Source organism: Lolium rigidum, chromosome 3 (assembly GCF_022539505.1).
Source record: "Lolium rigidum isolate FL_2022 chromosome 3, APGP_CSIRO_Lrig_0.1, whole genome shotgun sequence".
Classification (NCBI taxonomy): domain Eukaryota; kingdom Viridiplantae; phylum Streptophyta; class Magnoliopsida; order Poales; family Poaceae; genus Lolium; species Lolium rigidum.
In genome coordinates this window covers 319029862-319041607 of record NC_061510.1, presented here as the reverse complement: position 1 = coordinate 319041607, position 11746 = coordinate 319029862, and the positions used below count along the sequence as shown (strand labels likewise).

At 47.4% G+C, this 11746-nt stretch overlaps 1 protein-coding gene across 1 annotated transcript; it reads right to left on the bottom strand.

The window, feature by feature from the left end:
* Positions 1-7235: 7235 nt before the first annotated feature.
* Positions 7236-9430, bottom strand: LOC124696933 (desmethyl-deoxy-podophyllotoxin synthase-like). Its single transcript, XM_047229592.1, has 3 exons — positions 9346-9430; positions 7976-8808; positions 7236-7856 (listed from the first exon to the last, which is right to left on the bottom strand). Exons 1-3 carry the CDS (start codon positions 9428-9430, stop codon positions 7236-7238), a joined length of 1539 nt encoding a protein of 512 aa, XP_047085548.1.
* Between the last annotated feature and the right edge of the window lie 2316 nt (positions 9431-11746).

Below are 11746 nucleotides of genomic sequence, written 5' to 3'. Positions count from 1 at the left end.
GCAGCGACGGATCTACGCCGAAAAGGGGTGTTCGGGCGTCTGCCCTCGGCGGCGACGCCTTGAGGACGTCGGTGTCTGGTGGTAGAGACTCCCAGGAACTTGATTGCTTTTCTATTTTTAGTTCTAGGGAGTTTTTTGCATTTTGGCAGGCTTTATCTTCAAATATAGGTTTCTTCAGTGCAAGTGATGTAAAGGGCCGGCGTGCAAATATGTAACCTGCCACATTTGTTAATGGATGATCCTAGACCCTTCGGGGTCTATCCCTTGTTCCAAAAAAAAAAAAAAAACCGTAGTGCACATGCACGGGCTACAGGGGCAGCAGCACGCATTTTTTTTTGCGGGGTCGTGAGGGAGCCGGCCATGACATTAATTATGCATGCAAGCCGCAAGGCGCCACCAGGGCCGGGGTGCGTACTCTGGGCACTGGCGCGTATGTATAAATGCATCTCTTGTACTCTCGTGGTACTTTGGGTGGAGCCTCACTTGCTATTGATAGCAGTACAGTGTCGATGAGCAGATGCAGAGAAAGAGAAAAGGCGGAACTCCTTTCCCATAGCGGTACAGTGTCGTCGTTGCCTGAGTTGTTTGTTAATCACCGGACCCGGACGTGCGCACATCGCGCGGCGACGGTGAGTGGCACGTACGGGCGGCGAGACCGATGGCCATGGCCCCATTCGGCCCCATTGGGGTGCTACACATGTACAGCCGCGGTGCTGGCCGTCCTGGGGCATTCTGCATGCAGCCCTAGCTGGGGCAGGGCATGCTCCGGTCCAGACCACGTAAGACTGTGGCGCTTCAGTCAGTAATCACAACGCTCTCGCCATCTCGTGGTCTCATCGACCACGGTCAAAGATCGACGGGCGTGAAAAGACGGGAGCTCAACAAGAGCAGTGGCCACAGGGGCCTGCGCCACGAGTGGGCGGCAAGCAGAGCAGAGCAGGCATGCACGCGCACAGCGCACGGGGGCCACCCACGGCGAGCGCGCTCGCGACTCGCCAGCAACTCTGCCGCCGGCCGAACACGAGCGCGCGCGCGGGCCACGGGCTGCCAGCGGCGGTCGACCGGCCTGCGCCAGCAGCTTGCGAGCCAGCTATCGGCTGCCGCGGCAGCGAAATTAATTTGGAGACGACACACGGCGGTCGAGGAGCAACACGACGCGCGCCTCGATCGGCGGGAGCCTAGCGAGAAGGACATGGGTTCCTGCCTGCCTGATAGTATGATGCGTCGTGGAGGCAGCTGCCAGGCGCGGCGCCGGTGGTAAAGGGAGAGCGAGCGTGCGCGCTGCGCGCGCGGTGAACAGAACAGGGCGGGAGCAGCGGCTGTATACCGCGCAAACACGTACGTACATGGTGCTAGTACCTCTGGTTAAAGGTACTATCACAGCATCTCCACCGGATTCCGATAATGTTTTGGGGATGGTAGCGAAAATAAGCTCGCACCGGTACGTCTTAAACGGCGCCGGTCAATTTTCGAGGCCAATAGAATCGTCGGCAACCCCGTGCCGGCCACTTCGCCAAGGGCGTGAATCGGACGCGCCGGCGTCTCGCGGCACGTATGAAAATGAGCATGGGCTTCGCCTGGCAGCCATACACACCGATTTTCCACCTCCTATCCACGCCCGAGCCGACTCCCACCCCTCTAGATCGCCACCGTCACCGCCGCCGCCACGCCCTTGCTTGCAATAGACACCGCCGCCTGTCTAGGAACCGCCGTTCATCGACACGGCCGCCACCCCCTCGACCGGCGGCCGCTGTTTCGCCCGGAACAGAATTCGCCACCACCGCGACACAACCCTCCCCCCCCTCCCCCCCGCAAGGTGTTCGTCCGATTGCCGCGATGGACAGCGACGACGAGACGATGGTGCAGCCGTTCACGAAGGAGCAGATCAGGCTGTTCGGCGGCAACAACAGCAGTTGATTCTGACGAATATGCTGCGCGTTCACCGGCCTTTCTTCGTCGTGCCTCGGCGCGGCGGCTCAAAGCCAGGCTAGAGGAGGAACATCAACCGACATCGTCGAGCTGGTGCAATGCTGCTTGACACCGACTACTTCAACGACGATGCGACTCATTCGCCGAAGGAATTTCGGCGCTGATTTAGGATGAACAAGGAGCTGTTCTTGAAGATGTCCACGGCGTCAGGGAGTACGACAAGTACTTCATGGCCAAACAAGATTGCACATGTTTGTGGGGCTTCACCCCAATTCAGAAGTGCACTGCTGCAATGTTGTCTTGCATACGGAGCTCCTCCAGATACAACCAATGAGTACCTACGGATGTCAGAGTCGACATGTACAAAGACTCTCTACAGGTTCTGCCGAACCGTCAAAGCGGTGTTTGGTAAAGACTATTTGAGAGCATCAAGAGAAGATGATACAGCTCGGATCCTGCAAAGGAATGCAGCAAGAGGGTTTCCTGGGATGCTCGGATACATTGACTGTATGCATTGGGGCTGGAAGAATTTCCCTTTTGCTTGGCAGGGGATCTACAAGGGGCATACTGGTGAGTGCAGTGTCATTCTTGAGACGGTGGCAAACCATGAGCTTTGGATTTGGCATGCATTTTTTGGCATGGCAGGAACAAACAATGATATCAACGTGCTGCAGCGCTCTCCGGTGTTTGCTAGGCTAGCTGAGGGACAAGCTCATGCCGTGAACTTTGAGGTAAACGGCCACGTATACAACAAGGGTATTATCTAGCTGATGGTATATAACCGGCGTATGCTACATTTGTGAAGACAATTCCCTCTCCATCAAACGAGATGGAAGCTTATTTTGCAATATGCCAGGAAACAACACGCAAGGATGTTGAGCGTGTTTTTGGGGTGCTTCAGCAGCATTTCGCCATTATCAGGTACCCTGCTCTCACTTGGTCCGAGGCTCAGATGTGGGAGGTGATGAACGCCTGTATGATCATCCACAATATGATCATTGAGAGCGAGCGTGACGCACCTGCGCAGGATGATCAATCATTTGATTATCAAGGGCCACTCGCTGAGGTAGAGCATGTACCCCAAGAATTTGCCGCTTTTCTTCATATGCACAATAAAATTCGAGATGCAGATGTCCATACATAATTGAAGGAGGATCTAGCTGCGCATTTGTGGACGAGAAGAGGAGGCGCCAACAATGCATGATTTTATTTCTATTTGTTTGCCTGTATGAATAATTTAAGTACTATTTGTTTGTTGGGTTGTATGAATAATCTAAGTACTATTTGTTTAATTGATTATATGAATAATTTAAGTACTATTTGTTTGATTGATTGTATGAATAATTTAATTTCATTTGCGTGATTGTATGAATAAAATGTGATTGATATGTTGTTTCAAAATATTGTAAAAAGAAAAAAATGGGGGCCACCATTTGGAAGGTGCCGGTGTGGAAACAACGTCCCCAAATGGAGGATGCACTGCTGACGACCCCATATAACATTGCCGGCGCCCTGCTGGTGACTATTTAGGAACCACCGGTGGAGATGCTCTCAAATTTTACTAATCCCCACCCGATTCACAACAAGATTAGCTGATTTAGCACAAAGTTACGCTAAATCAGCAACATTTATTATGGACACTGACATGGGAATGAAGCGCATCTCATCCGATTGCTCAAATACCCCTAAAGAAATGAGAACCGGCAACATATCTACACGTCGGTATATTACGCTTTAGAAAACACATTTACAAGAGGGAAACCACCAAGCGACCGCTTAGGTTCGGCCACCACCGAGAGTCAGGAAGCCTTACGTACTCTACCTCCATCACCAACCCTAATGGTTAGAAGGATCATGACGGAAGGAGCACTTTGGTGCGCGGCCGGCCTGTTTAGGAATAGGTTGGCGCCGGTGAACTTGTGGAGGATGCGCGAAGCTACCTTCTACTTGCATCATTGTCAGGTACCCTGTTTTCACTTGCGGAAGGAGTATTTATAGTTGCCTCATACAGTGTGGAGTGTGTTCCACTTCTCTATGTCTATGTCATACGCGTTGTAAACACCTGCTTGGCTTTCTTCTTCTATGATTCTGATAAGTCTATCCACGACGTCAGCGGCGGAGCCAATATTTTTATAATGGGTATGCGAAGTTATGATTTTTTGGCAATACAATAATACTACTCCCTCCATCCATAAAAAAATATCAAAGGTTTATCCGAATTTCACTAAGATGTGTTTAGATACATTCAAATTTAAACAAACTTTTGACATAGTTTTATGGACATGGGTAGTATATGATTTGAAATTATAGAATAGTATCTGATACTGTCTCTAATTATTTTGTCATATCGCAAAAAGAAGAACAAAACTATGCTTTATCTTTTCATTTTAACAACTACAAATCAAAAGTAGACATATTCATACCCACCAGTTGATTATTATGCTACAATTCAACAATATACCCAGTTGCCTCGTGTTAGGAAGTGAGTGAGCTATTAGGAAGAGGCAGCGTTGTTATGGACCGACCTTTTCTTTGAAAAATATGGAGTATACAACTAGCAAATCAGCTCATAGTGGACTTAGGCCCAAATATGGAGCATGGGTGGTCTCGGGGATTGTATTTTTCCAGTTTTGCTATGCTCTAGGCGCAGAAATGCTACCAATACATATAGTATATTGTATATGTGAGCTTTTGTTTGTCAAAAATTATTGGGTATTCATTGCATACCCTTGAATTAGTCTAGCTCCATCCGTGCATAACATATCCTTGGAAAAATAATCCTTACTCCACCTCTCTAACAAGCCCACACCTACAATGCACCCACGCTAGCCACTCACTATCGATGATTTCCAGGAGGATATCATCAAGGAAATCCAAGGGGAGCGATCGCATGCATGGAGCTCATTGCATAGTTACAAAGGAAATAGCTTCAAGAAGAGAAGAATTGCAGGAGGTGCTCTTCAAGCATGAACGGCGAGAAGAACGGAGAAGCACATGGTCTAGCTAGAACAATAACTACTTTAGATTTTGGTAGACTGGTTTAATAATCCATTAGATAGTATGGGAATTTCTATAATGTATCTCAGGTAGTTGAGTAATAAAGCTTGTCATTCCACTAAAGAAGATGGTGATGGTCTCTCTCTCAATAGTTCTTTGCGGTTGTTTTGGTCAATCTTGTGGCAAAATCGGATTTGCTTATTTAAATTGGGTTTACCATATTTGCCAACCGTAGTTGCTTTTGGTGAATTCAGTTTTGGTTCTGGTTAGTTTGGTTTCGGTTTTTTATGCACATCCCTTGGTGCAACAGTAGATGAGGGGTGGACGGTCAGTTTGTCTCTGTGGCCTGCCCTCACCCTAAAGCCATAAACACACCAAATTGAATAATTTCTGTTTTTGATTTGCGTCCTATAGTTGGAGTTGCCCTATAGCCAACTATTCACGCTACCAAACCACAACATACTACTAGAACACACTACCTCCAGACAATTATCTTCAACATGGTGTTTAAGATGGATGCGTGGCGACTCCATGACCAAAGTGGTCCACTCCCCGATGATTGTGAAGCTCGATTTAAGATGGAGTTCAAAATAGGACCTTATCCTGTTATATTTTTTTTCCTTTTAGGGCCATCCATGCAAATTCCAGGAACTGGAGTGTAATTTACGTTTTTCAGTGTCCTATAATGGGCTGTACCATGTACTCTGAGTCTGTGACTAATCTAATGGTGATATCAGTTGCTAAAAAAAAGCCCCACCGTGGCTGGTCTGATCTCACCAAGATAAGAACAAAATGGTGCGAGGCTTTATTATATTTTTTTTGAGGGAAGTGCGAGGCTTTATTATATGTGATGCCTAGGCCGCGGCTCCACAGGTGATTTGAAACCGGCCCATATACTTAGCTCTAAAAAAACGAAAAAGGCCCAACTAAATTTTTCAGGCTTCTACTCCGTAGCTTCGAGTAGTTTCCTCATTCCATGTTGTGACTCGTCTCACCGACTGCCTCCCGTCGCCGTCGACTCGCCGCCACGGCGCCACACTACCGTTGTCCGCCGCCTCTCCCTACGAAAATCACTGCCACCGCTGCTAGTCCTCCTTCCCTGGTGCTCCCCGTCTGGCCTTACTCGTTCCCCGCGGCAAGCCGTACCCTAACCCTAGCGGCAAAGCAGGGAGGCCGACGGCGCCCCATGTCGCAGTCCCGGGCGGCTCCGGGTACCGGCGCCCGATCCTTCCGTCGCTGGTGGCGGTGAGCAGGCCAGCAGCTAGAAGGGAGCCAATCGGTGTTGAGTTCTCTTTCGCCAAGCTGATTTAGGTACTCCGTTCGATTCATATTAATTGACTTCAATATGGATATATCTAAAACTAAAATGATACATTAATATGAACCGGAGGGAGTACAAAAATCGACACTTCAGCTACAATCTATACAAAATTTACAACCTTTTGCAAGTTACAACTGACTGATTGTTATTTACTAAAATAGATTGAACATTTTTGTGTGTGGAATTGTGTAAGAATGAAGAGGACATTTTTATTGTAGAATGGCAGCCTCACACAAAAACTAACAGTGCAGAAACTTAAACGCTGTCGGAGTTGGAAAACGCTCCATTTGGTCCCAAAATCCGGACCATTGAGTTTTAGTCCATTAGCGGTTATCACTTTGCAAAGATAACCTTACATTCTATGGAACCAACTCACAAGCCTTCTATTGAAGTTTCCTTCTATGGAACATCATGGCCATTTTTGCATAAATAACCTTGTATTTTGTCAGAGCCAACTCACGGTCTGTCATCTTCAAGTTTGCATATGGAACTTAGGTGAAAATTTTGAATATTGGTAAGTTACAATACAAATATGCCAACCACCACCGACATGCCAAGATCTTGAGTTAGGCATGATCAAAATTTTGGCAACAGTTGAACGCGAATTTCCGGAGGTGAGGTGAATCGGTAGGAAAATCGACATATCTTCTAGGCGAGCGCATCAATTGTTAGGACAACTTTGTGTGGACTAGAAAGCTAGAAAAGTGCAGGTGGCCGAGCAGAGAAGCGTTAGTTTGTTATTGGTTTATATATCAGTGTTCCTTCTGGCTCATCGGTATAACAGAATAACATGTGCATGATGTGAAACGAAATTATAAATTAGTCTTTGAAAATCTGAATATATGACTTTTAGGTGCCATTTTATTTTAAAACACAGACTCATCAACACACCATAACTGAATTCAGTTCATTAAAAAATAAACTTTTTCAACGCACCATAAGCAGATGCCAGCTTTCATGGCCACTGTAACAGATGAAAAACAACATATCAGCAGGGCAAATATGCGTGGGGAGTTGGACGCAACCACAGATCCACCTTCTTCCTAGCAGTCACTCCCATGGTTTCTGTCATGTCCAGTTCACCCGGAAGAATGCCATCCGGGAGACTCCAATCGAAATAGAATAGAAGGCTAGCGAGACCCAGCTGAATGGTCGCCAGCCCGAATAGCATCCCGGGGCAAATCCTTCGACCGGCACCGAACGGTATGAACTCGAAGCTGTTGCCTTTGAAATCTCTAGCACTTCCAAGGAACCTCTCTGGCACGAATGCTTCCGGCTCGTCCCAACATTCCGGGTCCCTAGCGATAGCCCAACCGTTGACGAGAACAGTAGCGCCTTTGGGCACGTCATAGCCGAGTATTCTGCATTGCTCCTGGCACTCCCTTGGCACCAGTAACGGCCCAGGAACGTGCAGCCGCAAGGTCTCCTTGATGATGCATTGCAAGTAGCTCAGCTCGCCTAGGTCCTCTTCGGCAACCTTCTTTTCCCCCATGAATGCTGCCCTGACCTCGTCTTGCGCCCTGGACATCACGCTTGGGTTTCGCATCAGCTCTGCCATGGCCCACTGTAACGTTGTTGATGTTGTCTCGCTGCCCCCTGCAAGAAGGTCCTGTATTTTTTTTCTTCTCTTGGTGAAACCATGGATTTGATGGAAACGATAGCATAACTGGATATATTCAGTTCTAGCTAGGAGTAAATAGCAGTAGCATGAAAGATTAAGGAACTTACGAAAAGCACTGCTTTGATGTTGTTCATGGTGAAGGGAAACTGAAGGTTGCCTTCTCCCTGCACCCTCAGGAGCACATCGATGATGTCTTCGTGGTGTGTTTCCTGAGCGGAGGCCGTCCTCCTGGTCTCCAGATGATTATCTATGGTGCGGCCCATGAACGCTAAGTAGACCTCTCGAAATGCCTCGGCTCTGCGCCTTGTGACGCTCAGAGCGCGTGCCAGCCTCGACGATGGGAACATGTCCGGCAAGGTGAATCCACTTACCAGCCGCACGGCCTCGTCGACGTGGCGGAGCAAGGTGTCATGCTCCGTGAACTGGCCACCCATGATTGTGTGCACCGTCGTGTCTGTCACGTACACTGCAAGCATTTGGCTCAGATTGATAAGCGGCTGATCCGACCCTGACGCAGCCGAGATGGACCGGATGAACCGGGCCGTCTCCTCCGCCCTGATTCCACTGAACGAACCGATGCGCTTGGCGCTCAGCAGCTCGAGGAAGCAGATCTTGCGCATCTGTCGCCAGTGGTCGCCGTATGGGGCGAAGACGATCCCCATTCCACGCTTGCTCAGCGCCTTCACGGACGAGCTCAGCGGCCTCGTGCAGAAGGCGGTGTCGTGCGTCTTCATGATCTCCGTGGCAGCCTCGGCGGTGGAGGCGACGATGACCGGGTTCGCACCGAACCTGAGGAGCATGAGGGGGCCATGGCGCCGCGATAGGTCTTGCAAGGCACGGTGAGGGAGGACACCGATCAGATGGTGGAGGCTGCCGATGATAGGGAGCTGCCATGGGCCAGGAGGGAGCCGAAGACCATTTTTGCCAGAGGCAAAGGAAGCCGCGTAGTCAGGGGCGGATTTACCGTATGGGCACCCAGGGCACGTGCCCGGGCTCAGTGCCGCCATGAAGATGAAGGTCAGCAAGCTTCTCTAGCGATGAAGAATGATGAGACAGAGAGAAACCCTCGTCTGAGCTGAAAAGGACGAGCTATTCTTCAATTGGGCTAGGTAGGCCGCTTCCTAGGTAGCTGCCTGGGCCTCGTTATTTAGCACCAGCCAGCAGGCTTGATACATTCTTGGGCCTCTCATTGGGTTACATAGAGCTATAGCGGTTAGTATTCGTGTTTGCTTCCTGGAGGGAGTGTCAGCTGTGTGCTGTGTCTCGGCATTGCTGAACGCCCTGCTGGCAGCTGGCTGTTAACAGTTTGCGGTTATAGTCGTCGAGATTATGTGAAGAAAATTCATGACTAACATACATCGGTGCTTCTAATCGAGAAAATGTTGCACGGTAGAATTATTTCTGGGTTAGCCAAATTTGTATCAATATGGGATAGTGTGATTTCTTTAGGGTGCCCACCCTCTGGTTTATTGCTAGGTCCGCCACTGCGCGTAGTAGAACCGAACAAGGTACACAAGAGGTACAAGAGCTAACAAGTAGTAGCAGTAAGCATCATTCTCCATTGTTGGATACTTGTGCTTGCTCTGAATCTGTGACTACCGGGGATTTATGGATGATTCAAGTCAATGCTAGCTTTGTTTTGTGTTTGTGGTTGCTTCTTGGTTGCTTCCTGATGCTGCTTTTAGAATATAATTAATGACGAATAGAGAAGTCAAGGCCGAACTCATGAGAAGTCAGACCATGGTACTCCCTTCCGTTCAAAATAATTGCCTAAACATAGATATTCATTCTTGGATAATTAATTTGAACTGAGTATTGATTGACTAGAGATGCTACTCTTAGTCTATCTGCTAGTAGTAAGTATACTAGTCAAGTGGCTGTCTCCGGCAAGAACGGTAAAGTCATCGTCGCTCCTTTTCTTCTACTGTACGTACTTCACAAGCTAATGTGAGAACGATATGCCGTCACTGTTATGCAAAACTGCTGCTTTACAGAATCACTAATTAAAGCACCTGCAGATCTAAATCTTCTTTGATTATGGTGCACCTAATGAATAAGGAATTTCTGCCAATGGATCAAATTTGCAGAATATATGCATCATCCAATTTTGCACGGACAAACATGAAGGAACGGTACAATCTATTCACCAAAAAAAAAAAAACTAATGATACTCTCACCGTTATCGACTGAAGAAACGACCAGGGGCGACAGAGGATCCTGATCTAGCCCGAGGCACAGCGAGTCTGTATCGAAGTCAGCCGGATACACCGGCAGCTGGACGGAGGGTGGAGATTACCTCTCAACCATCAATATTAGAGCAACTGAAGTCGCGGTCTCGACGGAACACTTCTTTGAGATACGTATTACTGCTAGAGGCGTGCTCGCACGTTGAATTGGCAAGTCTATGAGCAACTGGTGTTTAACTAGTAATATAGCCGTCGATTAATCCACTACCACAAGTGCTGAAAGGGCATCCGATAGTGTTCGCTGGCATACAACAGTTATAACACTTCCTTTGGACGCTAGATATTACTCTCTATGATCCTTTTTAATTGACTCGGATTTAGTAAAACTTTGTATTAGATCCAAGTCAATTAAAAATAACCGGAGGGAGTATTTCTCCTTTCCTTCGTAGTGACGTGCTTCATTTGTGTTACACACTTTGTATTTAGGTTGGTTATTTTGATACATGACTTCGTTAGATGTCTTTTATTAGGTATTGGTGCAAGGTCGGTGACTAACCATTATCCGATGCCATTTCATCTCCTTTTTGCAGTGTTCACCTAAGAAGATCAAGCTTGGGGAGTGAATCTTTTGGAAAGTTGCTAGCTTGAGAGAGCTCATATGAGAGAAGCTGCTGACCGAGAAAAATCTGCTAGAAAAATGATGGCTAGATAGAGCTCTGCTGGGAAGAAGTACGCCACCTAAAGTTGGCATTTTTTCTGAATTAGGGCTTATATTCATTAATAAATAAAGTTTTGGTTACAATCATGCTTGGTGTAAGCTCCATCACACAGGATGGAACATAACCTAGCAACACTTGCCCACTCAACACGCTGCAACCAATCTAGCAACTTCGTGAAGACAAGACCCCTAATACTTTTGCAAGATGTTACCGGCACGGTAGAAATGGTTTCCATTTCGTCAACCCTTGTACTTTTGTTTAGTGATCAACTGCCTAGGACCATTAATCTCTAGATCTGCACCCATCTTACCTAGTATGTCTGGGTGAAGGAGTACCATATGAAGCTGGTCATGGATGCACATATGCCAATGATTTTTCTATAGGCCATGACCCTAAGATGGGATCTTCCTGGACTCGAGATGCTTGGCTTTTCATGACGAAATTGTGTGCGATGGTACACCGAGCACACAGGGTCCTCTTGTGTGGGTAGACCCAAATATTTTGGATCAAAAGTTTCCCCTTGTACCTCTAAAATCTCACGCACCACATCCTGATATTCAGTTGGGCATGATTCGCTGAGTAGGATCTGGCACTTTGAATAGTTGTAGGACATATTTGACTCGATGTGCTTGCTCTTCGGTAGCACGAAAAAACAGAAGGGTATCGTCCGTGAAGAGAAGATTTGACGTACGATAGTGCAAGTTTTTAACAAAGATACCGGATAGAAGGAAGTAGTATTTTCGTCGACTAAAAAAGACGTTAGAAAAACAAAAATATAGGTACTCACCGTCTCGCTAAATAATTAACGTGATAAATTATTGCGGAAGCTGAATATTTCCACCAACAAATTACTACAAAAAAGTTACTATCATTTTTTAAAAAAAATTGAAAGATCGAGATGTCGCCTAGAGGAGGAGTGAATAGGCAATTAAAAAATCTTACGGATTGTCTTGTAAGAATGCGGAATTAAACT